Source organism: Cricetulus griseus, chromosome 8, assembly GCF_003668045.3.
Source record: "Cricetulus griseus strain 17A/GY chromosome 8, alternate assembly CriGri-PICRH-1.0, whole genome shotgun sequence".
In the NCBI taxonomy this organism is placed as follows: Eukaryota; Metazoa; Chordata; class Mammalia; order Rodentia; family Cricetidae; genus Cricetulus; species Cricetulus griseus.
This window is the reverse complement of record NC_048601.1, coordinates 30,538,004-30,565,896: the sequence shown is the minus strand read 5'-3', so window position 1 is coordinate 30,565,896 and position 27,893 is coordinate 30,538,004. Positions and strand designations below refer to the sequence as shown.

The 27,893-nt window shown below is 49.4% G+C and overlaps 1 protein-coding gene across 1 annotated transcript in view; it reads left to right on the top strand.

Annotated features, from left to right (window-relative positions):
• Window positions 1-20,282, top strand: part of Slc6a11 (solute carrier family 6 member 11) — a 114,681-nt gene extending 94,399 nt beyond the window's left edge. Inside the window, exons 8-14 of the mRNA XM_027429130.2 lie at window positions 1,325-1,449; window positions 9,091-9,203; window positions 11,786-11,923; window positions 16,662-16,764; window positions 17,556-17,656; window positions 18,416-18,586; window positions 20,130-20,282. Coding sequence (XP_027284931.1) covers window positions 1,325-1,449; window positions 9,091-9,203; window positions 11,786-11,923; window positions 16,662-16,764; window positions 17,556-17,656; window positions 18,416-18,586; window positions 20,130-20,282 — 904 coding nt within the window. The remainder of the gene's footprint in view (window positions 1-1,324; window positions 1,450-9,090; window positions 9,204-11,785; window positions 11,924-16,661; window positions 16,765-17,555; window positions 17,657-18,415; window positions 18,587-20,129) is intronic.
• The last annotated feature ends 7,611 nt before the right edge of the window (window positions 20,283-27,893 follow it).

Sequence of the window (27,893 nt, the reverse complement as noted above, 5' to 3'; positions counted from 1 at the left end):
AGTCCCAAAAAAATACCTGCAGTGAGAATCATAGCCCCAGACTCCTAACTCCTTGACTAGTGCTCTCTCCACTGTGTCCTCATTACCAGGGTCCTTGTTGGTTTGTTACCAACATTAGTGGTACCTTTGGTTCTATTACAAAAAGACTGGTGCTAGAAGAAGACAGAATTCTCAGTCCTGTACATGATAATTGCTGAGGTTCTGGGTAAGTCAGAGGGCACTACAGACGGAAGACAGGATGAAGGAGTGGTAAGAGAACCAGGGTGTTAGCCAAGAGAACACAAGGCCCGGGAGCTCTGAGGCTCACCCGCCAGGCCACCGCAGCCTCGAGCCCCTCCCCTGAGCCTGTTGGTGGCCAAGGGAGATTTTTGTCTAAAGGAATATAAAGAGATTCTCTGTGCTGTCAGCAGGAGGCTCCATCCAGTGGGAAGGGGACTTCTAAACTCCAGCTCCTGGACCAGAGCTGAGGCCACAATGTCACTCCATTCTGGGACACTGTTGGTCAGGATCACTTGAGTGCACCTCCCATACAGAGCAAGGCACTGACACGCACCCTGGTCTGAGTTGTGAGCCCACACTACAGAGGCTGAATTCTAGAGCCTGGGATAGGTTGGGCCATCACCCTCATCTTCATAAAGCTCCATCACTTGTTGTCTGGTTTCCCCTTGGTTGGGGCTTTATGTTGGCACTTCCCAACTGGCAGGTACCTCTCAAAAGCAGTTCAAAGCAACTGCTCTGATCAGTTTCCTCCATGAGCTGGCCCACTGAGCAGAATCTGGGTGGAGCAGAATGCCGGGCACTGCTTGATAATGAACTCAGCCAGAATAGGTGCCACACAAAATCTCTCCCCTGCTCAGCCAGGATGGGTGTCACCACAAAACCTCTCCCCTGGAAGTTGCTGGAGCTACAGGCCTATGGTTCTTACTCACTCACCTGGCTTCTCACATGAAGGCTTCTCTTACCCTCTGAGATTTATGCCTTGGGACATGGTCCCCTCCTGCTGCTTTTGGCTTTTTCTCCTCAGGAATCAGAGCAGTGTTTGTTTCCTGATTCTTTCCTCTCTTGATGCAGGAAGCGAGGCTCTCTTCCTTCTGTCACACCCCTCTCCCTGAGACCTACCTTGTCTTCTAATAATGGAGGGAAAGCTGTGGGCTAGCTATCCACCCTCTCTGAACCACAAATACTTCATTTGGGAAACGGGAGGCTGTCCCTGTCTATGCTTCTCTGCCTGCCCCGCAGTGTGTCCTGGTCTCCGATGGGGAAAGTTCCAGCAGCTGCCTATCCTGCCAGCACTGACTCGGCCCCTCTTTCTGCTTCCCCACAGGGACTGCATTATGCTCTGCTGTCTGAACAGTGGCACCAGTTTCGTGGCTGGGTTCGCCATCTTCTCAGTCCTGGGCTTCATGGCGTACGAGCAGGGAGTGCCCATTGCTGAGGTGGCAGAGTCAGGTGAGTCTGCAGAGGTGGCATGCGGAAAGCCCAAGCTGATGGGGTACCTAAGGGGTGAGGATGATGTGGTCACTGCAGTCTTCCTGTCCCGGGTTTGTTTCTCAGAATGTGGCCACTCTCTTCACCTGCAGGGGAAGCCCCGACCTTCCTCATTGGGAAGTCAAAGGCTTCATTTACTTCCCAAGCTGCTGTTTCCGCCCCAGCCTCATCACCACTTACTTTGGACTTGCTCCATCCCCCACTCAATCCCAAGGTGTCATGATTACAAAGCAGCCTCTGAGCAGTGCCTGAACAGCCTGGGGTTGCTGGAGCCGTTCCACCCTCTTCACTACCTCTGGGGTCTGCTCATTTCTGCACTGAACTCCACCACAGACCCTTTGCACATGCCATCCCCTGTGTTTGAAGTGTTAGACCCCCGAAAACTCCAGTATCCGGGGTCTCAGGCCAGGTTCGAGGTCACCCCAATCACCAGGCGGATTCGAGAGCTTGCTGCAAACTGCACGAGGCTTTATTGTAATTTAACGAGCTAACCCTATGTTAGCTCGGGTCTTTCACCCACCCGCCATGGCGGACGGCTAGAAAAGACAGCTCCTTGGGTCTCCCAAAAGATCTTATAGGACAGCGTAAGGGGAGTGTCTAGGGGTATGCACAGGCTCACGATTGGTGTGCTTCCAGGCTTGGAGGGCTTGCCCTGTGTTGATTGGTCAACTGGTTGTTATGGCCCATAGGCCCTCCCAGGGTGGTTGCTATGCTCTCTGCGTCATTGTCGTGCGCTTGTCCGTAAAGCACACCCAGGGTCGTAAAGCATCGTGCCACCAGCTAACCTCTGATTGGTTCCTTGTCACAAGACAGGCATCTGACCTCTAAGTGACTAAGGTTCCTTGTCACGAGACAGGCATCTGACCTCTAAGTGACCAAGGCAGGTTTATGGCAAGCACGTGTTCAGCTGTTATGGCTGCCAAAAGGGAAGCCGGTTCCTTCAGAAGAACCTACCTCCCCTCCTCCACCTCCTTCTACATATAGAATCATCACACATGTCACAGCCTGATATGTTTGAATCAAATATGCTGTGATCAGGGCGATGGTTCACCACGATGACTTACTTACATGGTACTTGGATTCTGGAAAAGCATACTGTAATGAAAAGGTACTGAGGGTTCTGAGTATTGAAGATAAAGATGGCCCTCAAGGAGGTTGGATCAGAGTCAAAGTAGATGGCATCAGAGGTGAGAGCTGCCTTCCACACACCACCTCACAGTGTGCTGAGTTCCTCGGCCCAAACAATCTCAAGGAAAACTTCTCTTCAGGTAAACATGAGATATTTACAAGAATAGCCTGCATACTGGGACACAAATTAAACCCAAAATAAGTAGGGCCAGAGAAATAATAAAGGTAATTTCTACAATTAATAGAGAATATTTTGAAACCCAAAAACTCCATTAGAAAAGATGAACAAAAGTCATAATTCCTTGGCAAAACTACCAAGGGGAAAAATAATACAAATTGCTAATGTATTAGTGACTTTCTATCGCTAGGATAAAATGCCACTACTAAAGCAACTTAGGGAAGAGTTTATCTGACTTATAGTTTCTGGGGATAGAAAGTCCATCATGTCAGGAAGGCATGGCATGGTATCAGGAGCAGGAAGCTGAGAGATCACATTTCAACTACGTTCAGAAAGCCAGCAGGAAGTGGATAAAGATGATAAACTCTCAGATCCCACCCCCAGTGATGTACTTCCTCTAGCAAGGCTGCATCTCCTAAAAATTCCACAGCCTCCCCAAACAGCACCACCAACTGTTCAAATACATGAGCCCATGTGGGACAATTCAAATTCAAACCACCACAACTAATATCAACAGTGAAAGGGGGAATAAGCCTTTTGTACACTGTCAAAATGCGTAGCTCTCATTGGTTTAATAAAGAGAAAAGTGGCCAATAGCTAGGCAGGAAGAGGTTAGGTGGGAGAGCCAGACAGAGAGAAGAGGTAAAAGAGGGCAGAATTCTCAGGAGACAGAGAGAAGGAAGGTGAACACGCCGTGTTAAAGCAAAGTATGGAGCCACATGGTAGAATGTAGATATGAAATATGGGTTAATTTAAGTTGTAAGAACTAGTTAGTAACAAGCCTAAGCTATTGGCTGAGATTTATAATTAATAAGTCTCTCTGTGGCAATTTGGGAACTGGCTGGAGGGACAGAAAATTCTGCCTACACATGGTGCCCAGCTTTGGGGCCACATACATTCACATAATGCCTAAGGAAATTTAAGGGAAAAAAAGGTTCAGAACAGAGTCAAACACAGTTCAGTGGATAAAGGCACTAGTCACACAAGCCTGATGACCTGAGTTTGATCCCCAGGACTCATGAAAAAGCTGAGTGTGGCTTGTCTGTAACTCCAGCCTTGGATGGAGGAGAGAGAAGACAAGCAGAACCATGGAGCTCATTGGCTGGAAGGCCTAGCCAGATCAGTGAGTTTCAGGTTCAGTGAGGAAACTTATCTCTAAAAATGAAGGTGAAGAGAAAAGACACCCAACATCAACTTCAGGCCTCCACATGCATATACACACATGCACACACACACACACCCCACTATATATATATATATATATATATATATATATATAGAGAGAGAGAGAGAGAGAGAGAGAGAGAGAGAGAGAGATGCACAGATCAAGATTCACGGGACTAGGCTCAATATAGGTTAATGTAATTTTATTCAGGGAGAAGTCACTTACACAAAAAGCAGGTGACCACCTGTCCCGACCTTCAGGATGTCAACCTGGGGCAAGAGAGTCAGGGATAGGAAATGGGGACAAGAGACGCAGAAAGAACAACCCTAAGAATGGATTCTGATCAAGTGGCAAACTTTATTTTTCTCAGGCTAGCTTATATAGTCAGTAGAGCAGGATATGGGGAGGGGTAGGATGGGTTTTTTGTGCACCAGGTGTTAGTGTAGGCAGGAAGCCACAAAGAGGATGTTTGGCAGGGTAAAGAGTTCGTGAATAAGAGGTCCAGGAAGGGTTGCCTGGGTGACTGAGCCTGTCGGTGGAGGACTGGGTCAAGTTGTTTCTTTTCTTGAGCTGGGGTTCTAAGGAGCTGCTATGTAAAGGTTAATATACAACTATGTGGCTGGCCAAGAATGGCCTAGGATCTCATGCCAAGCCTTGAGATTTGGCTCCCAACAACCACCGTAAGTTCCCGCCCCAGGGATCCACCCAGGCCACTTTCTGCCACCCGACCAGAAGCAAAAGAGCCTGTGGTTGGCACTATAGGTGTGGGGAGAGAAGGTGGATATCTCACTACAGACATACACACACACAGAGACACACACACACACACACACACACACACACACACACACACGCACACGCACACGCACACACACACACACACACAGAGAGAGAGAGAGAGAGAGAGAGAGAGAGAGAGAGAGAGAGAGAAGGCTATACACTACTACAAAAGTACATCATTACTAAAAATAAGTTAGGAATAGGAATTTCCCATGAATTAGTAAAGAATCATAATCCTCAACAAATCAGATGAGAAATATGAAAAACTTTCAAATCCACACTCTCCAATTGTTGCCATTTTCTTTTCCTATAACAGAACACTTAAGATTTGGTAATCTCAGCCGGACGTTGGTGGCGCCCACCTTTAATCCCAACACTCAGGAGGCAGAGGCAGATGGATCTCTGTGATTTCGAGACCAGCCTGGTCTATAAGAGCTAGTTTCAGGACACAAAGCCACAGAGAAACCCTGTCTCGAAAAACCGAGAGAGAGAGAGGGAGAGAGAGAGAGAGAGAGAGAGAGAGAGAGAGAGAGAGAGAGAGAGAGAGAGATCTGGTAATTTCTAAAGATGGGGGTTTTATTTTAGCTGATACTTTCTGGTGGCTGTGGCTGCATCATGTGCTGGGGGGGGGGGGTTCTTCTGTGGAACCATCACATGGTAGAAGCCCATAGAAAGTGAGATGGGTGCCCCGAGAAGGGTGGGTACAAAGGAGTTGATCCTCTCTAACAGTCTGCCCTAGGACAACCACTCCATTCTCAAAAGAACTAATCCAGTCCCCCGAGACAGACCTATTCACCTCTTCAAGACTTAATTGCCTTTAAAAACCCACCTTCCAACACTGCTACCCTGACAAGCACATTTGAGTATAAAAACTGGGGCATGGTGGTGGCTGGCACTGACGTAGAGGAAGATACAAGATGACAAAGATAGAAACAAACTAATAGAGAAAACTCACTGTAGTAAAGACTGTGGGAAAACATGGAAATAAACTGATTTATGTGTCTTGACCAAGAGGAAACATTGCAGGAATAATGCAAGGTTAGGAGCTCCATTAATAGTACACACTGTATTCATAGATGAACAAAAACCTAATATCATCTCCATGGATATGGAAAAAAGATGTTTATAGAATATAACACCATGTATGTATATTAAAAATTATTAGGAGGGGTGGAGAGATAGCTTAGCAGTTATGAATGTTTACTTGCAGATGACCCAGGTTTGGTACCCAGAACCCATATCAGGCAGCTCATAACCACTTGTAATAGCATTTCCAGGGGGATCTAATGCCTTCTTCTGACCTCCATGAACACTGAACTCATGTGGTCACATAAACTCGCAGAGGTGTATGTGTGTGCATGCACGCGCACACACACACACACACACACACACACACACACACACACACAAATAAAAATAATCTTAAATTTTGAAAACGTAATCAGGAAACTATCAATTGAAGAGTATTTGTAAAGTAATGTGTGTAGAGAGCTGGTCATGGTGGTACAGCCTTGGAAGCCTGAGGCAGAAGGAAGGTGATGCCAGCCTGGGCTACATAGTGAGACTTTGCCAAAAAAGTATGTATTTAAAAGTTAAAAAGGTAAATATCAATGTTCTATGTCCTTCATGGTGGAAAGCCAAAGAAGCAACAAAATATGTGAGGTCAATGTGCAAAAGAGGTACAGAGAGGGCTGGGAATCAGAGAGAATGGCTGCTGTCATGAAGGGCAGGAAAGGGTGAGGGGGCAGGATGGGGCCAGGGTAGGTTGGGGAAGGAAAGGAAAAGTAATTCTCAGAGTGTCTCCCTATTAGCCTTGACCCTGGGTGATACCCCATCCAAAGTGGGGTGGGACCCAAAATGAAGTAGAAGCTAGGAACAGTGTCCTCACTGTGTTTTAGAAGGACAGTGAATCCTGTAGCCACACTGGGTACTGAGGAACACAGAACTAACAGAGAGCAGTTGTGGTGTTCCGAGTGTGTACCGGAGGCTAAAGATGAAAAAAAAAAAAAAAAAAAAAAAAAAAAAAAAAAAAAAAAAAAAAAAAAAAAAACCAACTGCAGTGTGATTGTGTCAGGACAGGAGTCTGAACTGGAGATTCTACTGAGTGGAACATGTGTATTAGGGTGGACTAAACTGGTAAATGTATGCAGATTCCAAGGCTGCAGGTTCCCTCTGAGGAGCAGGTGCTAGAGTGTACTGTATTGGAAGTCACGGGATATGTATGCTTGCACTCCCGGTTTCCATGTGTGGATAGATTCAGCACAGGAGAGCTGAATGTGCTGAGGGAGCCATAGTGATGACTCCCAGTTAGCAGACACACCCCTGTGTTCAGACCTGGGTTTCTAAACATCATCGTCTGCAGCCAGGGCCTCTTGAAGAGGCAATCTCGTCCAGGGCTGGACCAGGACACAGTGAAGCCACATGAGGCTGTGCTCCCGAGAAGCCTGGGGACACATCAGAAGGCTGCAGAACCTACTGGAAGGAGCCCCCAGTGGCCTGTGCGGGGACAACATGAACAGTGAAGTAAATGATCATTACTGGATCATGACCCAGAGAAAAAGACTGAGCCCTGAGGAGCCCTCAGGGGCATGAACCCATCACCTCGTGAGTGACCTGCTCCTGATGAACAGGTGTGGGGGGAAGGAGGAGGATCCATCCTCAGGCAGACACTGTCCTAACGATGGCTGTACAAGCAACCCTCAATGGAGTTTGAGGCTTGAGAGCAGGGTCCTAGGTAACCTCAAAGTGCTCCTCCCCAGAGGAAAGACATTGCTGCACCGTGGAGATGATGCCAACAGCAGCCCTGCTAAGGTCACATCAGCATCCCACCCTGGTGTTTCTCTGAGGAGGGTGCATGGCACTTCCCATGAACTTTTTTTCCGTTCTGGAAATTGCTGGATTTCACTGGGATCAAGCATAAAAGAGAATAAACACAAACATCTCAGTTTTTTATTTTGCTAGCAACAAAGAGGTGGGGAAAATAAACTACTTCAGAAAAAAAAGTAAAGATAAAAAGGCTGGAAAGGTGGTACAATGGTTAAGAGCACTGGCTGCTCTTTCAGAGGACCTGAATTCAATTCCAAGCACCCACATGATTGATCACAATCTTGTTCCAGAGGATCCATCGCCTTCTACTGGCCTCTGTGGACATTGCACAAAGACATGAATGAAGGTAAAACATCCGTATGCAGAATACATACATACATACATACATACATACATACATACATACATACATGAATGATAGGGGCCAGGCATAGCCTGAGAGGAAATATCCACAATATCTACTCTCCTCCTTCTAACAACAACAACCCTGCTCCAACTCAATAAAAAGGAAATGGACCAATAAAGGTGGGAATTTGTGTGAATAGTAAGCACCAAAGACACCTGGAAGCACAGATTAGAAGCAAAGTGATTGAACAATGCATAGTCACTGTAAGGAGTGAACCTGAAAGAATAGCAGTGCCAAGTGTTGGCAAAAATATGGAGCCTCGAATAAAAAATGACAGAATGGCATATTGAGCATTTGAAATCAGCATTTCATAGGTGAGGATGTGGGGTTGTCACCCCAGCAATTCCATCTTAAACAGTACAAGCAAATTAACCTAAAATTAAAAAAAAAATAGCTGGAGAGGTAGCTCAGAGGTTAGGGTCATGAACTATTCTTCAGGTAACAAAATTGTCTGTGACTCAAGTACTAGGGTATCTATCACCCCCTGCTGGCCTCCATGGGTACTACACACACACACACACACACACACACACACACACACACACACACACAAACCCTTAAAAATAATCTTGCAAATAAATAAAGCAAAACCCTACCAGTGGTTGTCCAGGATGCTGATGAAGGTGGATGTGGAGGTGGTGAGCTGCTAGAGGCAACAGGAAGACTGTGTATCTTGATGGTGGTTGGGGTGTGGACATGTTTTCAGCATCCACTGGCCTCTTATGGTATTTGGGTTGTTCTATAACAACTCTTTCTACTGTGCACGCCTTGCTTTGCAGCATCTCACTATTCAAAGAGCCACTTTTAGGTAGACTTTTCCTCTCTTGCTTAGACTCAGGTGCTGGGCAGTCCTGGTGAGAATATTTGAACAACGTGAAAGCAGGTAGCCGATGGATACAGAGGAAGATCTGTGGGTCAGACACTCCCGGTTGAACCTTGACCTTCCCAGGCCCTCTGAACAGTGACAGACTTTTCTGCAGGTCCATATTTACGTGGCACTGTCAGCACAGCAGGGACAGGAGATCTGCGTGGGCCTGGGTCCAGGGGCTGGCAACTGGACACTGCTGCATCCCTGCAGGTGCAAACACTGGAAGAGTGACCACTCTCCCTTCCCTCCAGGTCCTGGACTGGCTTTCATCGCCTACCCCAAGGCTGTCACTATGATGCCCCTCTCCCCGTTGTGGGCTACCTTGTTCTTCATGATGCTCATCTTCCTGGGCCTGGACAGCCAGGTGAGGGGCAGAAAGAGGGAAAGGGGTGGGGGAGGGGGGACACCTAGATAATGGATAGGGGAGGGGAGAACCAGGTCAGGTAAGGGGCAGGGGAGGGGAAAGGAAGAACAGGAACTAGACAGGCCAGGTGCTACAGCTTCTAGACCCCAGAACCCTCTTCTAGCCTCGGACATCAGGCTGCCAAGCAGCCCGCTACTTCTTGGTACCCTCCAGTCATAGACTTGTCTGTTTGGTGTCCGTCCACCCCTTGTCTACTTCACCCCAATTTCCCAATTTCAGTGTTTTGGGTTTTGTTTTATGTTTTTAGCTTTGTTTTGTTTTAATTTGTTGCATTTATTTGTGTGTGTGTGTGTGTGTGTGTGTGTGTGTGTGTGTGTGTGTGTGTGTGTACACCTGCTACTGTACACATGCAGAGGTCAGAGGACAACTTGTGGAGATTACTTCTCTGTGTCAGCCATGTGGGTCCTGGGAATGGGACTCAGGTCCCAGATCCCAATTCAATTTTTTGGTAGGTTTTTTTTTTGTTTGTTTTTCAAGACAGAGTTTCTCTGTGTAGCTAGCCCAGGCTGGTCTCAGACTCATGTAGATCTGTTTTTCTCCACCTCCAGAGTGCTGAGACTAAAGACATACACCACCACACCTGGCCCCCAATTCAATTTTTTTAACCATGTCCTAAGTCCTTCCATTCTGATAAATGACTCCCAGCCAGAGGTTCCTGCAAAAGCAGAAATGAGTCCTAAACAGAGTGGACTGTGGCTAATTATAACCAAGGGTCCCCATGTCCCCATTCCTTCCAAGCCATGGAGAACTTGGGATATAGAGGAGCCAGTTTCCTTCCTCTGGCCCTGTGATGAGGTCTCCATAACCTGTTCTTGGCATCCTCTTGGTGCCTCAGCACCTTCACCCAGCAGCTGTATGCCCACTAGTCCCCATGGACCTCTGTCCATCCCTCCCTCCCTCCCAGGTACATTTGCTCTGGGGGTGATCTGCGTGCTCCTCTCCCCTCATCCCTCAACACCAGCTTGTCCTCCCTCCCCGCCCATGCTCATCCTCCCAGCTTGGCCTCCCAGCTTGAGGCCTATGGCCTCTCTTTGCCCCACAGGCCTAAAATACAGCCCCTGCCTGCTGCTGAGCACAGCTACCTAGAGCCCACAGAACTGCTTTCAACCATGTTGGTGTCTGTCAGTAAGATGTCCTGACAAGCCTGTGCTGTGCAGAAAAGAACTGCTGTTTGACAAGGGAAGCAGCCATGATCCTCCAGCCTTAGGCGAAAGGATGGTGCCCAAGTTAGCCAATGAGCCCTGCTCCCACTCAAGACCTTGCAAGAGTCACTGAGCACACAAGGCCTGGCCTGTGTGTCTGTCAATCCAGCCACATTCGATTTCTCTCTGAAGCCAGAATCCTTTCCCAGAAACCACTAAGCTGTGCTGCAGACACGCCGGGTGTTTCTGCTGATAGCTTTCCCTTCCATTGTTGTCGGCAAAGCCTTTCAGAAATCAGGGCTCTGCAGCTGGTGTGTGACAGAGGGTCCTGCCTGACAGCGGATGTGGGGCTGAGGCAAGGACTCTGCTCATGCCCACTGAGTGGGGTTCACTGGCTCTTCTGCCATGTGCCTGGGCCATGTTCAGTCCACCCTCTGATAGTCACATGAAGGCGGACCCCAGTTCACTGTCTGGGTTTGAAAGTAGAAGCCACTGCTTAGAGGTGCTGAGTGACTTGGTGGGGCATAAATCCAGGTCTGCTTGCCTCTTACCTGTATGTGTCCACCTCATTAGCTTCCTGGGTAAGCAGCCTTCTTTGAATCCCATCTCCCTCCCATAGGACCCTGGGGAAAGGCTGGCAGTACCAGCCCTTGTTGTGGAGTCAGTGCAGAGGACCAGGGTTGAGCATCAGCTCTGAATAGGTCCCAGCTGTGTGACTTTGAGTGAGTCCTCACCCCTCTGTGGGCCCCAACTCTTTTTGTATAATAGCCACACCTTGTCTGGGAAGATAGATGTAAAGCAGACAGTTATGGGCGCAGGGTCTCCTAACACCGTGACTAGCAAACGTATACTCCATTGCAGCACAAGGGTAGGAGACCACCTCAGAAGCAGGTGCTTCACAGCTGGGCTCTGCTACCAAGCACCTGGGTGACACAGCTGAGTGTGGATTTCCACCTGTCGTGGGGCAGGGGACTGCCACAGTCCTAGACTTCAACGGCAACATCCAGAGCATGCTGGCAGAAGATTTTCAAGCTCCCAGGACAGTTCTGAGACTCCTGCTTTGCCTCAAGCACAAAGGCTGGGTCTCCTGTAACTCATGAACCCCAGAACAGGAAGTGACAGCAATGGGGGAGAAAGAGCCATCACAGTCAGGACTGCATGCCATGTGACCCTGGGGAGTAGCTTCCCTTTTCTCAGCATCTTTGTCCTGGTCCATTCAATGGATATGTTGGAGCTATGTTGGTGCTGGGCCTGCCTTTATCTTTGTGGGATGGAGTGTGAAGGTGGAGGGCAGCCCAGTGAGAAGGAAGCCCCTGGTATATGAGCCTAGGGTGCCACGGCTGGCCTTGTCCTGGGCTTCACTTGTGTTTCTCCCTCTAGTTCGTGTGTGTCGAGAGCCTTGTGACTGCCGTGGTAGACATGTACCCCAAAGTCTTCCGGAGGGGCTACCGTCGAGAACTGCTCATCCTAGCCCTGTCCATCATCTCCTATTTCCTAGGCCTGGTGATGTTGACAGAGGTAAGTGATGTCAGCTGTGTTCCATCACATTACAGCTCCACGGCCTCAGACCCTGTGCTGTGGGCAGCTCCAGAGCCTTCTCTGCTACTCGGGTACATGCTCTTCCTCATGGACACTGAGAATGAACACAGACTCTCAGTGAGCTCTGAGTACAAGGTCCCCCCTGAGGCAGTCCTAAAGGTGGCTATTGCTAGACAGGACAACTCACATGGGGACTTGTCAGGCCAGACAGTGGTTCCCTAGTCCCCCATTGGGTGACCCGCTAGTGAAGAGAACAATGCCAGCTCTCGGGCCCAGAACTGGCTCCTTGTCATGGCCTCAAGTTGAATACTGGCTTTTCTGGAACGCCTCTCAGAATAGGTGCCTGGGGTGACATTTGTTGTGTTCCAGCCTCAGCCTCCCCCCTGTCCCTGCAGGTGAGGTGGGCTTCTCCCTGACCCCGAATTGAGGAGGTCTTCTAAACCATGTGCTCCCTCCACCCCACAGCCATTTTGTTCCCATCCTGTCAGGTGTATTTGGAAGGTGAGATTAGGTGTCTTTCTCCTCATAATGCACAAAGATAATTAATGCAGGGAAGGGGGGATGGGGAGATCTGTTGCTGAGAGACCTAGAGGTTGTGTGAGAAACAGGGAGGAGTGGGGAACTGGAATCCATTATGCAGATGGGGTGAAACAGAGGCCAGCCATCTCCAGAGGCTTCTTCCATCCTTCCTCCCAGGCTACAGTCTCAGGGCTTCCCTTACCATTAGGCTTCCTGTCATCTCCCCATCCTGGGCCTATGTGTTCCCAGCTCACTCACTGTCCCTCTGGCTGTTATAAAGATCTCCCATCGGCCTTTCACCCATCCTGTTGTCTCTCCTGGGGGAGAAGAGGAACCTACCCTGCTCAGCCGGGGACCCTGGAGGCAGCTCAGGTTTCGTGTTCAGTGTGAGTGACCGAGTTACTGCTGTTCTTACTCATGGTCACATTAATGAGAGTGACAGTCACTGTCTGAGCAAATGAATGGGGTGAGGGTCCAGTTCCTGCTCTCCCTGCAGTGCTTCTGTCTTGTGCTTCTCCAAGTAGGGCTACAGTGAGTAGGGCCTCATTAAACCCTGGTTAATTACACCGAATGGAGTCATTTGTTGCATACAAATTGGGGTGGGGCTTAACCTGATGCCTTGAAGAAACTAATGGGAGGGTGTTGCTGACTCCATGCACAGCCTGCCCTGGGTTGCCCCCAGTGCACAGAGCTCTCTTCAAGGGGGCATGGTGACTCCCAGGGGGCCATCAGGGAGCCAGCGCTCCAGCCAACCGAGACTATTAATCAGCAGGCATTTGGGCTTCATGTGCCAGCCCTCCATCCCCACAGAGGGGTATCTTCAAGCCATTGTGCCGAAGAAGTTCACAGTGGGCCCAGCGAACCATGCCAGCCTCGGTCGTCCTGGTAATTGCCTGCCAGAGCGTCTCTCTCATTTACACTTGGTTAAAGCTCTGGTCTACGGAAAATCCAGGCTACCCACTTCTTATCTTCCACCACAGCAGTATGACTGGTGGCTTCTCCGCCCCTATACTCAGCTCCATGACATCCTGGTACAAGTGGCCTTGCTTCCTGGTGCCTCAGTTTCCCTGTAGGGACATTGAATAGCAATAGTTATGCCTGTTATCACATTGTTGGAGAAGGGGGGAACCAAGAAGTACATTGAGATGTGGAAAAGTTAGAGCCAGTCTAGCTATTGATCCCTTAATGGAGCTGTGTTCTGAGGAATACGTCACCAAGTAGTGGCCAAGGACATCAGAGCAGGAATTCTTCAGCTTTGTTACACACAGCCCCTTTTCACCCAAGAAATAGGTATGTGACTCTGGGTACATAGGCATATAAAGTAGACATACAGGATCTGGAGACATAGCCCAGTGGATAAGAACACTGGCTGCTCTTGCAGAGGATCTGGGTTTGATTCCCAGGACCCATGTAGCAGCTCACAACCAACTGTAGGTTCAGTCCCAGGTGATCCAATGCCCTCTTCTGGCCTCCACAGGCATTTTATACATATGTTATGCACAGACATACATGCAGGCAAGAATATTCATATAAATAATAATAATAATAATAATAATAATAATAATAATAAAGTATACAAACCAGACTTTTACTGATAATAAATGATAAGGGAGTCTCTTTGAAAAACAATTCTTATTTTGTCATTTATTAAAACAAAAGCAAAGTTACATACTAATGAAGTAGGTGAGCTTACATAAAGAATCAAATCTTGGCTGAATATTTGATACTGCAGGACGCAGAATGTCTCTAATGGTTTTCAGAGCTGATCAATGTTTTGGTTTTATGATCATCAATACTGAGAACATTGGTTGCATAAATATATTGTTCACAACTTCAGAAGCATGTTCATGGTCATTTCAGAAATTGGGTCTCTGGTCCTAATCCCAAGACAAGTTTGTCGAATGATCTTTTGTGCAATTCGAACAGCAGTTTTTAAAACCAGACATTCTAAGGCTGTCAAGATGGCTCAGTGGGTAAAGGTGCCACCAAACTTGACATCCTGAGCTTGGTCCCAGAACCCACATGGTAGAAGGAGAGAACTGACTCCCCTAGGTTGTATTCTGACTTGCACACATATGCAGTCACATATGCATACACTGAATGTAAAAAGAAATATCAGACATTCTAACAATTCAATACAAATTTGTACTAACTTGATACACACTGAGGAATGACTGAGAAAATACAAAGAGTCTTTGCTTTCCATAATTAAACCATTATGTTTCTGGAAGAGCAGATGCCTTTATATGTACAGCAAAAACACTGCAGTTCATAACACGTAGTCTCTAATCTGAGATGTTTCAGACAGTGTCCATTGGCACTGAATGGCATGAAGGGTATGCATCAGCTCTACCCCCGCTGTGTTTTTCAAAACAGGAAGATATCACCAATAATGTTAAAAAGAGAATTTTTTTTCCTGTAAAAATTTACTTCTGGCCCATTTCAGAAAATCTGCACACCAGGCCTCACACCCATGCCCCCTAACAACCATCGGCCAGAACAGTGTGCCCAGATGGTGTGTGGGCTCTGCAGTTAGCTGCAGTCTCCACATGCCCTACACACTCAACCTGCTCTTCACACTGGTGTTATGTGTGGCCCTCCTCAATCTTTGAAGGAGACTAATGAGAGAAAGCAGGGTCTCAATCTATGGAATATACATGATAGAATAGGGATGTGACTGGGGCACTCTTGTTCCAAGTGAGACCCCTAGGCAGACATAAGAGGCGGGGCTTCCACTGAAATGCATTTTCAGACTTCGCTCTGATGGTCATCCCTTCACACCAGAACCCCGTGAGCAACAAATCTGCGGCTTCCTGGGTCCCTCCTATTTTCATTGGAGCAGCATACTTCCTGCCACGTATGCTCATCGTCTCTGGATTATTCATACTGCCTAACAGCATATAAACAGTATGTGAAGAGCTATTTGGTCCTGATTGAGGGAGAATGCCAGGAGGTCTGTTAGGGTCCTCTAGGGAAACAGAGTATAAAAGGGGTTTCACTGGGATGGCTTACATGGTTGGAACTTCTCCCTGGAGAGAAGAACCTGGTAGCTACTTGGCCCATGAGGCTGGATACCCCAGTGGTTGTAAATTGAGACTGGAAGCCCAGGAAGATCACTTGAAAGTCATTAGCATCGTGTCTGTGTTGGAAAGCTGGAGAAGCTGGGGTCCACAGATGGTGGTGGGGGCCACGATAGAAACACTTACTCAGCAATAGGTGAAGACGTGTTTTTCCTCAAATCTCTTTCTATCTGGGCTTTCTGATGGAAGACAGTGCCCAATTTGAGGCCAGGTTTTTTTGTTTTTATTTTTGTTTTTGTTTTTGTTTGTTTGTTTGTTTTTTACTATGGTCAGTCCCTACAGACATGCCCCCCAGAGGCAAGTTGATACTGATTCTGGTCAAGTTGACATTTAAGGCCAGCCATCAAGGGACAATCATGTGAGCCCAAACACATGTCATGTCATTCCAAAGATGAGCTATACACCTACTGTGTGTCCATTTCTGAGCTCTGGGCAAGCCAGCTAGTAGTACACCACAGAGCCCATGCTCCAGGTGATTCTACTTACATCTTTTTGGGGACCTACTATGCACTGGGCCCTGTGGTGAAGACTGGAAGCACAGTAAGGACAAAGGTAGGAGCTTCCTGGGCAGAGCTCAGCGCTGCTGACAGGCTACTTTTAGGATTAAATTGTGAGTTCAGACAATGAAGTCTAGAAGCCTGAAGAAAGAGAGCGACAGAGGAGGGAGGGCTTCTCAGAGGAAGTGACATTTTGGCTGAGCTTTGAAAGAACTTAACCAAATGCAAAGTGAGGCCACTTTGCTGAGAATAGGTGGTGGGACAGGCTGGAGGGAGAAAGGGCAATTTTAAGCCTCTGAAAAGATGGCAGAGAGGAAGACTAGCAGCAGTAAGGCTGGACTGGAAGCTTCTGGAGCTGACCATCTGGGGAGAGGTGTTGAAGCCTCCTGCCCTCCATTCTGGTTTCAGTGCAGCCTCTTTGATGCCACAGGCCACCTACAACCCTGACGTCTCTGCAGGACAGGGCCTTGTGACACCCAGCTGCAGAGAGTGTAGCACTCAGACTAGAGATGAGTTCATTACTGGCTGGCAACTGCCAAAGCAGAGAGAGGACCCATGGAGGGTGGCTACTGACTCTGTTCTCCCATGTGTCTGTCTGTGTGTCTGTCCTCTGACCCACAGGGTGGGATGTACATCTTCCAGCTTTTTGACTCCTATGCCGCCAGTGGCATGTGCTTGCTCTTTGTAGCCATCTTTGAGTGCGTCTGCATCGGCTGGGTATATGGTAAGTGGAAGCTGGGCCCCAGGGACCTGGTAAGCTGTAACTGTCTAGGTACTTTCCCTGGGGACTCAGGTCCCTGTCTACTGTCATAAGACCCTTCCTGTATTTATGCTGGCACAGGGTGTTCAGGACCCAAACACCTTGATCTCTGGCCAATCCTACCCTAGGTTCAGTTTCCCCCTTTGAGAGAGACTTCAGGCAGAGCTGATAGCATGGGCCACGCCCTCACTCATTTCACCTTCTGGTCCTCACATAAATCAGGATGAGAGCTGCTGTCTCCAGGACAAACAAAATGTAACTTGGGAATAATAACCACTAGTCATACAAGCAGCCCAGAAGGCCCTCTCCTCAAGAGCCCAATGCCCTGTGAATCACCTCTGTCGTCACCTCACCCTGACCGTTGTGTTCATTAGTTTTGCACCACTGTAAAGAAAGTCCTGACATGGGCTACTTAAGAAGTAGAGAGGGCCAGCAGAACTCATGGTTCTGAAGTTCAAGTCCAAGATCGGGTGGTTTCACTGCTTCCGGTCTTGGTGAAGGCCTCTCACGGAGGGAGTATGTTTTGGAGAAAGACTACACATCTCTAGCCAGGAACAGAAAGACACACCGCCATTGACCTAAGGACCTCTGTAGGGCCCAACTTCCTAGCGCACAGTAGGACTTTTCACTTCACACCTAATAATGCCGCCCAAGGGACGTTGCAGGTACTCAACAATCCTGTGCTAGGGAAGGTAGGCCCACCTCACCTCTGCTGTAAGACATGTCTGTCTGTCTGTCTGCTTTCCTCCGGATAGGAAGCAACCGGTTCTATGACAACATTGAGGACATGATTGGCTATCGGCCACTGTCACTTATCAAGTGGTGCTGGAAAGTTGTGACCCCTGGGATCTGCGCGGTAAGGCCTGCAGGAAGTCACCTCCAGCCCCCTCGCTTGCTCATCGGCCACTCTTCATCCAGCTCCATCCAGCTCAGCTGGGGCTGGACCTGAGGAGGGAGGGTCACATAGCCCAGGGCCCTGCCACCTGCCACTGTGAGGAGCTGATGTCTCAGGGCAGACTCTGGGCTTGCCAAGGCAGGCCTCACTCAAGTTCCCACCTCTGTGTGGAATGACCCTGAACACATTTGTCTCCTGTTGGGGCCTTATGTTCTAGGTACAGCAGCCTGACATTGGTCCACCTCCCTGGGAGGCCAGAGGTTTGCAAACATGAGTGAGGATATTTGTTACTGAGAAGGTGACAGACAGAGGTGAGGAGAATGTCAAAGTTTAGGCTCTGTCCATGGAACCAGGCTACAGACCAGCCCTGGTAAGAGGAGTCTTAACATAGAAAAACAGCCTCATTACTCTTTGTCCTGTCTTTGGTTCTGGGGAGCATCTGAGCTTACCTTCCCAACTGACGGGGTCAGAATAGCAGATTCAAGATAGCCCTAAGATAGACTCTGAGTGAGAAGAAATTAAGAAAGATGAACCTGGGAGAGGGGACACATAACACAGCCCTGGAGAGGCCCCAAGGTCCCAGGCCCTGTGTTCTAACAGTCGGACCAGCTTACCCTCATGGTTCTACCTCAGGCTCACTGGACAGTCCAGGTGTCTGGGCCCTTGAAGTAGGGCAGGGCTGAGGAGCACCACCAAGAACCTCCATCTGCCTCTCCACAGGGCATCTTCATCTTCTTTCTGGTCAAGTACAAGCCCCTCAAGTACAACAATGTGTACACATACCCAGCTTGGGGCTACGGCATTGGCTGGCTGATGGCTCTGTCCTCCATGCTATGCATCCCACTCTGGATCTTCATCAAGGTGTGGAAGACAGAGGGCACCCTGCCCGAGGTGAGCAGTTGGTAGAGGAAGCAGAGGTGGGGGGTGGGTCTGGATGGAAGGAGGATTGTGGCAGGCTCCTCTTTGGTAGGTGTTCACCCTTAAAATGTACCAGAAGCACCTCTGAGATGTCTGGGTTAAAGTCAGATTCTGTGATTTCTACCTCAACCTCCTCATCTGCCAGACAGGCTGACAGCACCCCTTAATTGATAGAGGGTCCAAGAGGTGTGGGGATTCCCACAGGGAAAGCATTTAAGTCAGGATCTGAACTGAGGTTTGGCCAAACGCCAGCTCTGACAGGTCACAGGGAGACATAAGTGCCATCCAAAATGTGTCCTCCAGCTCCCTGCCTGAGGGGGGCCTGGGCTGCAGCAGAGATGGATGGATGGGGAAGGTCCCTTTTGTTGCTTACAGGAGGTGTTGGTCAAGGGCAGTTGGTTAATTGATATTGAGACCAGACTGTCCAGAGGGAACCAACACGGGGCTTCAAAGCCTCAGCCTCAGGACCCGGGCCAGCCCTCCAGCAGCCTCCTGGTTGTTACGAGTCCTTTCCTGGCTTCTTCCCATCACCCTAGCTCATACCCTGCCAACCCAGATAGCAGGGCTTGTTACAGAATGAGCCTCTGACTCGGTCCAGCCTCAGGCCTTGAGACCTTGAGTCCCTGAGACTTTCGACCTTCGCCTGTCCATTCCCATCTGGAGCTGGGCACACAGGAGGCTTGGTTAATCAGCTCCCAGGAGTCTAAGTGTTAATCCTACCTAGACAGTGTGACTTCCACCTGAAAGAGGAGGCCCAACCTTGTCCTCAAGTACTAAGCCACCCCAAAGTCCTTGCAGCTTTTTTCCAGGTAAGGGCCCATGTGCAGGAGGGCTTCCTGAATCCTGGTCCAAGGGCAGTGCAAATGGTGCTGATGTGTGGCCCGTGGTCGAGATGCATTCTGAGAGGTTGAGGCTACACATAGAGGCTGAAGCAGGGATGGCATCTATCTCTAAGCATAGCTTGAAGAGCTCAGTACATGGAGCTTCCCCTGCACTGCAGTTGGTGTGGTGGCAAGCCAGGGTAGGGTAGGGCTCTGATTGACCAACATTCACATCAGAAGCCCTGGAAGTCTCTCACCCTCTGGACAGCGCCTGCCATCCTGGCCCACAGATAGAGGGATGCAGCCAGAGGTCAGGAGACTGGCTGGCACAACCATCAGGCCTCTTCAAAGTGGAGTTCCCCTGCTGCCAAGGCAGGGCTGGGGTGGGAGGCCCTGAGTCTGACTCTGTAGTCTTGGTCACCTTCTACAGCCATGCTTCAGGGGCTGTGTCTCCATCTCCTTGCTTCTCACCTACTGCCTGGAGTGGGACCTCAGCCATCCCCATTTCTGGTGGTGGGAACTCAAAGAGGTAATGGCTCACCCAAAACTGAGGAGCAAGGCAGAGCCAGGGCCTGGCCCTCAGTCTGATACTCCGTAGCACCAAGGAACATCTGTACATCTGGGGAGGCAGAAGTGGACAGACCCCGGGCCCCAGCAGCATTGCTCACACAGGCTTCTCCTCTCCAACCATCTAGAAATTAAAGAAGTTGACAGTTCCCAGCGCTGATCTGAAAATGCGGGGCAAGCTTGGAGCCAGCCCACGGACGGTGACCGTTAATGACTGTGAGGCCAAGGTCAAGGGCGACGGGACCATCTCTGCCATCACAGAGAAGGAGACACACTTCTGAGTCCCCACCAGCCACTTGGATCCTTCTCTCCCATTCCTTCCCTGCTTGTAAATGAATCCTGAACCTTGTACTTCATCTAATGTTAGGGGCTTGCTTGTCTGCACAGGACTATTAACAAGTTAACTCCCAGCCGGCCACTGTGTGCCCTGTACCCCTGCCTCACTCCTGTGATCATGGGTGTATCCACTTTACCAAGATAATTCTGTACAGTGACTAGCAGATCCTGGCCCAGGGTGGCTCAACCCATGTTTTCTAGAGTCCTTGTATTATATTGTCAACCTTTATGCTGTGGGCAGGTAGAATCAGGGAGCGGTTCCTATCCACCTCTGGTGTTTAGTCATTCCTGACTTTGTCTCTACGAGTCTTTGGCCATCCTCCTCTGTACCCTAGGGACAGTTTGTTTTGTTTTGTTATTTTCTTTTGGTCTTTCCCCTTTCCAACGACAGGACCTTCCACATGTCAAAGTTGCAAGACGTTGAAGAAAACATCCCACCATCCTCAGGGCTCCTGAATAATCAGGAGTTGAGGACTGTCTCATCCAGTGACTATGACCACTCCCTTCTCTCCCTGTGCCTCAGTTATTCCATCTCCCAGATTGAGGGAGGGGATAGCGAGCAGGGAAAGATTCCCTGCCTCGCTGCCTCAAAGGGCTGCTTTGCCCTTGACCTGCAGAGACTTGCAGGCCTCTTCTTTGGCCCTCTTTGCTATGACCCCTCTACCCCCCACTCAGACCTTCCCCCTACTTATCTTAAGTAAATCTATCACAAACTATGTTGGGGAACCCTGTTTCCCTAACAAATGAAGTTTTATCTTAGCCCTGATCCCTGGAGACCAGCCATCCCCAGCCCCTGTGGCAGGGGGTTCCACCATCCAGCCAGCCTTCTTGGCTATCTATCTTAGGTAGGGATGGTCAGAAGGCAACCACCTCTTCTTGCAGCTGCCTGGCCAGGATCTGTGGCTTAGGATCTATGGCTATCCCTGCAGGGGAGCTACAGTGAGGCCTAGGGCTGGATTCCACCCACAGCTCCTTCCTTATACAACCCCTTCTCTCCCTCTTGTTGTCCCCTGCCCTCTTCTCTACCTTCCTGACACTCCCTGCAGATCCTGTGGGCAGACATCTTATTCTGGAGCCATTCCACCTGCCCCGGTGTGAGGAGACTTCACTTACCAGTGGGAGGAACTGGGCATCCATCCCTTAGGCTCTTCTTTGGAAATGGCGAGCAGATGTGGTCCCCAGGGGGAGACTGGTGCTGTGTCCTCCTGCCTGGCTCAGACCTCTTGGACTGACCTCTCTCTTCCTCATCTGCTGGGTTTTCCAGCTGCTTTGTCTGCCCAGCTATTGGGAGATGGGATATGGGGGGAGGGGTGTCCTTTCCCTCTTCCTGTAATTTCCTGGATTTGTCTGGTAGAAAGGTGAGATTTCTTCACACTAAGGCCCTGGTGTCCTGTCAAAGACCTGAATGCTCTATTTCCACAAAGCTTCTGGACTCTTAGCTGTTCTGCCCAGCACCCCCACCCCACCTCTTCCTAAAGCCTGAGATGGCTGAGCCAGTGCCCAGAACCCCCCAGCTAATTGGACACTTGTCCAAGGCACCTCCCCCAGTTGCTCACAAACAGGCCAGGAATTTCTTCTGGGAAGGCCAGCATCATACTGAAGATGACCTGTGGGGTTGGTCCTCAACTACTGTCCCCCACCACCCCTGAGGAGGGAGGCTGCCCATTGCTGCTATTGCTCCTCACCAACTCCCTCGTGGACAGACAGATGGACAGATCCCTAATGCCTGTCATCCAGACACACGTGTTGTACATGTGGCCCTTAACACTTGACACTCTTAACACTACTCATGGGGCAGGGTAGAGGGAGGCTTGTGGTTTGGGGGTTGTTTTTTTGTTTTGTTTTGTAATTTCATACTAGTATTTGGGTAACTGTAGGGAGGAGGGGGGAAAAGAGGGAGCAAGGGGACATGTCATTGTGACAACTTTTTTGATATTCATTAGAAATGATACAATATATCCTTTCTGAGATATTTACAGTATTATTAAAAATGAAAAGGGTTGGACTGTTTTGCATAACAAACTTTTTATTGGCAACCCAAAGAGCACAAGATTGTCTGTCTGCTCCTTTTTAAAAATTAAAAGATTTGGATCAACTGGCACATGGCTGTTTGGAGCAGGAGGTCTTTAGTGTAATTTTCTCCTGCCTTTGGGTATCTACAGGGTAGGCCTTCATAACTATCTATAATTAAAGGCTATGATCTCCACTTAGCATTATAGACCACACAACATGGGGAGCAGTGTTGTTTCAGGCCTCACGTCCTTCGATACCTTTGCCATACTATATACAGGACATGGTACCTGCTTTACAGACACTTCCTGTGAACTGAATGTCCATCAGATCTCTCTCTCTCTCTAATTCTCACAATCACTGCCCGGTTTACAGATAAGGAAAACCAAAGCACAGAGAAGTCAAGCTATCTGCGCTTAGAAACCGCAGAATCTGTCCCTTGCCCCTCTTCTTGCTGAGTCAGGTGAGTCCCTGAGCTGAGGGCTCTTCTGCCGGCTGACAGCCTGAATACTCGCTTAATTGGGTGTCAGCAGCAAGTCAGCAGAGGCTGTCATAATAATATATGTGTCCTTCCTGCCCAAGAAACTTCAGCTTCAGACCTTTGAACCTACAGGATTTAAGAATTTGCCAGGTGCACCAGCAGGCAGCTGTTTGTGCTAGTGACCCCTGCTGGTCACATGTGGCTCTGCAGCCTAGCTCTGTGATACAAGCCCAATAACCAGAAGCTGGGAGGAGAAGTCTGAAAAATGAAGTCAAAGTCCCTGTCAATCCCAACAAGTTTCCTGTGGTGGTGGAGGGATCCAAGAATCAGAGCAAGAGATCTGCTGAAGCCCAGTCTTATCAGATCCTTCCATGCACCCAGTAGGCAGTCTCTGAACACCTACCGGTTTCCATTCCAGGACCTTGGAGTACGATATAAGAGCAGCCCCCTTATTCAAATATTTCTGCTCTTAGTCAAAAGGAGTGGTGCCCACAGCCTCTGGATGGGGATTGTCTGGAGGAGCTGCCTCCCTGGCCTCTGCAGCAGGACTGTGCTTTGCACTGAGTCTGCCCACTTTCCAGGGCAACACTCACCTGGGCTGTCTGTGATGGTGTAGCAACGAGACCCAGGGGGGACATGTGGCCCACACTTCCCCAGGGGTCCCACTTAGACCTTCTCACAGCCCCCAGGGTGGTGTGTGGCTGTTAGTAGGCAGGTGAGCAGTTCTGCCACTCATCACTCAGCAGTGAGAGGAGACCCTTTCTGCTTCCCCATTGAGAAAGGGCTGTTCTGTAGGAAACCCTGGAGGTGCAACTGAGCACTTGCTGCCTGTGAGCTGGACACCCAGAGAAGCTGCTGGTATAGCCCCATCCCAGCGGGAAAGAAAGAAAGAAATCCTCAGTCCTAGCAGAGAGTGAGCAAGTCCATGCCTCCTCCACTTGGCTCTTCTCTCCAGAGGGCCTGGTGCCACTCACATGGATGAGGGCTGCCATTCTCTCAGACACCCACAGGCAAGCGATGTTTCACCAGCTACCTGGCATTTTCTTAGCCCAGTCAAGTTCATATACGAATTTGACCTTTGGGAGCTCCCGAAGGCTGCCACAGCTACCAGCACCACCCAAGAGCGCGCTAGGTCACCAAGAGCATATAGACGGCAGAGGTTAGGTAGAGAAGGCCTTGAAACCCACTGGTAACATGGTGTGTCTCTCAAAGGCTCACATTCCCCCAAATGATGAAGGCCACCAGAACTTCCTGGGAGGAATGGGGACAGTGGAGGTTACCAAGAGGCATTGAAAGTAAGAGATGCCACTAGGACATGCCTGCTCCCGGCCTGAAAAGAGATATCAGGTTTCCCAGTGGATGGTTGAATCGTTGAGTCATGAACGAGTGAGGGAGCATTGGGAGTGGGCGGGACAAGTGATAGCAGCCTGTGAGAGGGGCCAGGAACTCTATGACTAGGAGTGGCTGGAGGCCAGCAGAAAAATCAGGGTTCAGGGCATTACTAGATAGTGTAGCCACCCACTTTGGGGGACATGGGATGACCCCCAAAGAGCACACTGCAGGATGTGGGATTAAGGAAGGGGAAGAATGGGGAGGCCCCTCCCCTTATTGCACTCCCATCCCTTCTCGGGCAGGTGACAGCAAACCAGCCACCAGGGGCGCCACTGTTAACATCAGGCCATGGAAGTGGGAGCCAGAGCTGGGACCTGCACTGGAAACTGTGGACTGTGGGACATGTCCCAAGGTCTTATATAGGTACCTGATTGCAGGAACAGAAAGGCTGCCCTTCGAGAAAAAAAATGTATAATACATCCTCCTTTTGCTCTATCCCCTCCCTGACAGCAGTCACCTTGGACAAGTGACTTGTCTGGTTCAGTTTCCACAACTACACAAGAGGGCTGAGTGCAGGTGTCTGAGCCACCTCGAGTCCTGCTTTTCAACTGTCTTCAGAAGGACCTAGTTGCCATCACAGACCTGGTTTCCTCATTCCCAAATTTGCTATGCTTTGGACAAAGTCATGTTGCCCCTCTGAACAAAGCTGATGTGAACGAACCTTGGCTATCTGGCATTTCTTTTATAACAGGAAGGGTGATTATTGAAAATCTTCTGACAAAGCTTTGGGCAGTGATGACTAGGGGCCCAGTCATCACTTCTGTTGGCTGACCCTGCTCTATCTGCCCTGAAGTCAGACCCTATCCTATCTGGACAAGGAAGTCAGCAGAACAACCCTAGAGGACAGGACTGGGATGGGGGTGGGACTCAAAACCAAATAAGGATGATGAAAGTTTCTGGGAAGAAGATTTAGGCCAGTTTCTCTTTTTTGCTTTCTTTTCTGTACCATCTAATTATATATTTTTTCTAAACAAAACTCATCTATTGCTTTTTTATTCCAAAACACGAAATCAATGATGCTATTTTTAAAAATCCTCCCTTGGCCACTGAGAAGTTGGTTACAAACTGCACGTTCTGGGGAAAAGAAAAATGACAGATGTGGCTTGAAGAGATGGTGAGAGGAAGCAGAGTGGGGAGCCAGGGAGCTGGCTGCCTGCCCTCACCAAACCCATCAGCCCAGGAGTTCAGTTCTGTCCTGGGATGCTGGGGAACCAGCAGCTGAGCAGGACCTGTACTTTGTGCCACAGGCAGGACCCCTCCTCCTATGGTAGCGTTTATGGACATTGTAGCTATTTACAGATTGTGACTTCTCACAGCTAATGGAGGAGAGAGAGAAGATGCCCTCATCAATGGTGAGCCCAATCCTGGTGATGACCCTCCTGTTTAGTCTGCAAAAGAAGCTAACATCCCCCCCAACACCCACTGATGGCATGAGGTCACTGGCCCATTGACTAGATGGGTAAACTGAAGTCTGGGCTTGCACCACCAACTGCCCTACAGTTTGTGTTTTCTTATGTGTTTTTCCTAATTCATTTCTCAGGCGAATTCAACCCTTACAGCCTCTGACCGCACCCAGTCTGTTCCTCTCCATCTCAGGTCCACCCTCCAGCTGCTACCTGCATCCAACAAATGTCAGTTTTGTGCCCACTGTGTCAAACAGCTTCGCCCTGGTAGACAGAGACAACACCGTGAGCATCACACAAGTGACAGGTAAAGAGAGGAGCAGAAGCCAGTGATCAGCATGAGAATCAAGCAGGGGAAGAGACTTTGGAAGACCAGGGAGCATGGAAGGGGTTAAGCGCTTGCGTGAATGGGGAGGGATCTAAATAGGCCATCCAGGGAGGTCTTCCTGAGAGGGTGAGAGAGTGCACCATGGCCGTGTAGGAAAGAGCATTACTGGAAGAGAGGACATGGGCAACCACCCTGTGGTAGGAGCTTGTGTGTAGTATTCCCAGGATTGCAAGGAGGCCAGAGCAACCAAAGCAAAGTGCTCAGGGGAGAGTAGTGAGTGGGAAGCTGAGAGAGAGAAAGAGAGGGCCTAGTAGACTAGCGTCAATGTGATATGAGGGAGCAAGGAACCATGGGAAGGTTGAGCCAAAAAAAAAGTACAAGTTCTGATTTCTGTCTGTGGTATGTATATGTGTGTGTATTCATTTATTTAGTTTTCTTCGCTTTGTTTTTATATGTGTATTGATGGGGGGGACACTGCACCCCAGTGTGTGTTTGTAGGTCAGAGGGCAACTTGCAGGAGTTGGCGCTCCCCTTCCTGGTCATGAGGATCAAACTCAGGCCTTCAGACTTGGTGGCAAATGCCTTTACCTGCTGAACCATCTCATAGGTTGTGGTTTATGTTTGACTATGACCTTCTAGCTGCTGTGGGGGCTCAGGTGAGGTGGCTGCCAGAACCAGAAGAGAGAAAATAAAAAGATGGAATCAGCTGTAGGAGCCATGAAGGGAACACAGATTCTGGATGTTGTTAGAAAGTGGATTAAGATCTCTTGGTGTCTGGAAGTGAGGTGTCTATGATGATCAGTTGGGCTAGGGACAGATGAGCCCCACAGACCATAGGGAGCACATCTTCTTGATGACACAAACTAGACCTTAGAAGATCAGTGCCCGGTGACTTCACATGCAATGGCTGGAATCAAACTCTTGAACAAATCCCCTCCTCTTGGGGCCTTGCTTTGCTGCATCTGCCATCTGGAAACCTTTGTTCTCAGGCCTTAGAGTTTTGCAAGGCCTGGGTGTCCCTTTAGCATGGTGGTTTTTGCTAACTAAGGTCAATGTCTCCTACAAACTGAGGGTCCCCAGTACAGGTGTCAGACAGACAGGATCCTGCCCTAGCTAAGTGACCTTGGACCAGACACCCACCTCCATCAGCTCCTCTGCAAAAGGGAACCCACTTCACAAGAAGCAGCTGTCTGTGCTCCCAGCACACAGTAGGACCTCCACTAAGGTGGAGAAAAAGAACATGGACTCTGCCCTGGTGCAGCTAGACCCATGTTCCCATATCCATTCCTGGCCAGGGCAGCTGCAGCCCCAATAGGGCATTTTTATCTCCAAGATTTCAGCAGGCTCCAGAGAGGCACTGTGGCTCGGCTGAGTCCCTGCCTATGTGGGCAAAGCTGCTGTTCCAGAGGATCTAAAATTGCCTCCCTCTGATTGCTGCTATACAAACCAAGACGCTGCTCGCTTCCCCCATCCAGTTGGGTCTATTTCAAGAACACATTGATGAGGGCTGATTGAGCCTTGATTACTGCAAGCCGAGCAAGCGAGCGAGCGCTCGTGCCAAGCCCCCTCCCCAATCTCAGTGGGATGTGTTCACTCCCACTCTGCCACCATGGCCCACTGCTAAGAACCACCTGAAAAAGGAAGGAAGAGACATAGCACACAGTGCAAGGCACCTCACACACATCTACCCACTAAGATACTATGTTGGGTTGCTTCTCTCCAGAGCTACTCTCCCTCTCTGCCAAACCTCTGGATTCCAGAGCAAGAGCATGGAGAACAGAGTAAGAGATTTGCATATTGGGTTTTTAAGACCCAGGAGCTACTGGCCAAGGGAAAATGATCTTCTATCCATCGTCCCTGCCCCCCACCCTCACACACACACCATGTGTGGCCACCCTCACCCATGCACACATCTGACTGTGCTTGAGGCCACCCAGCTCAT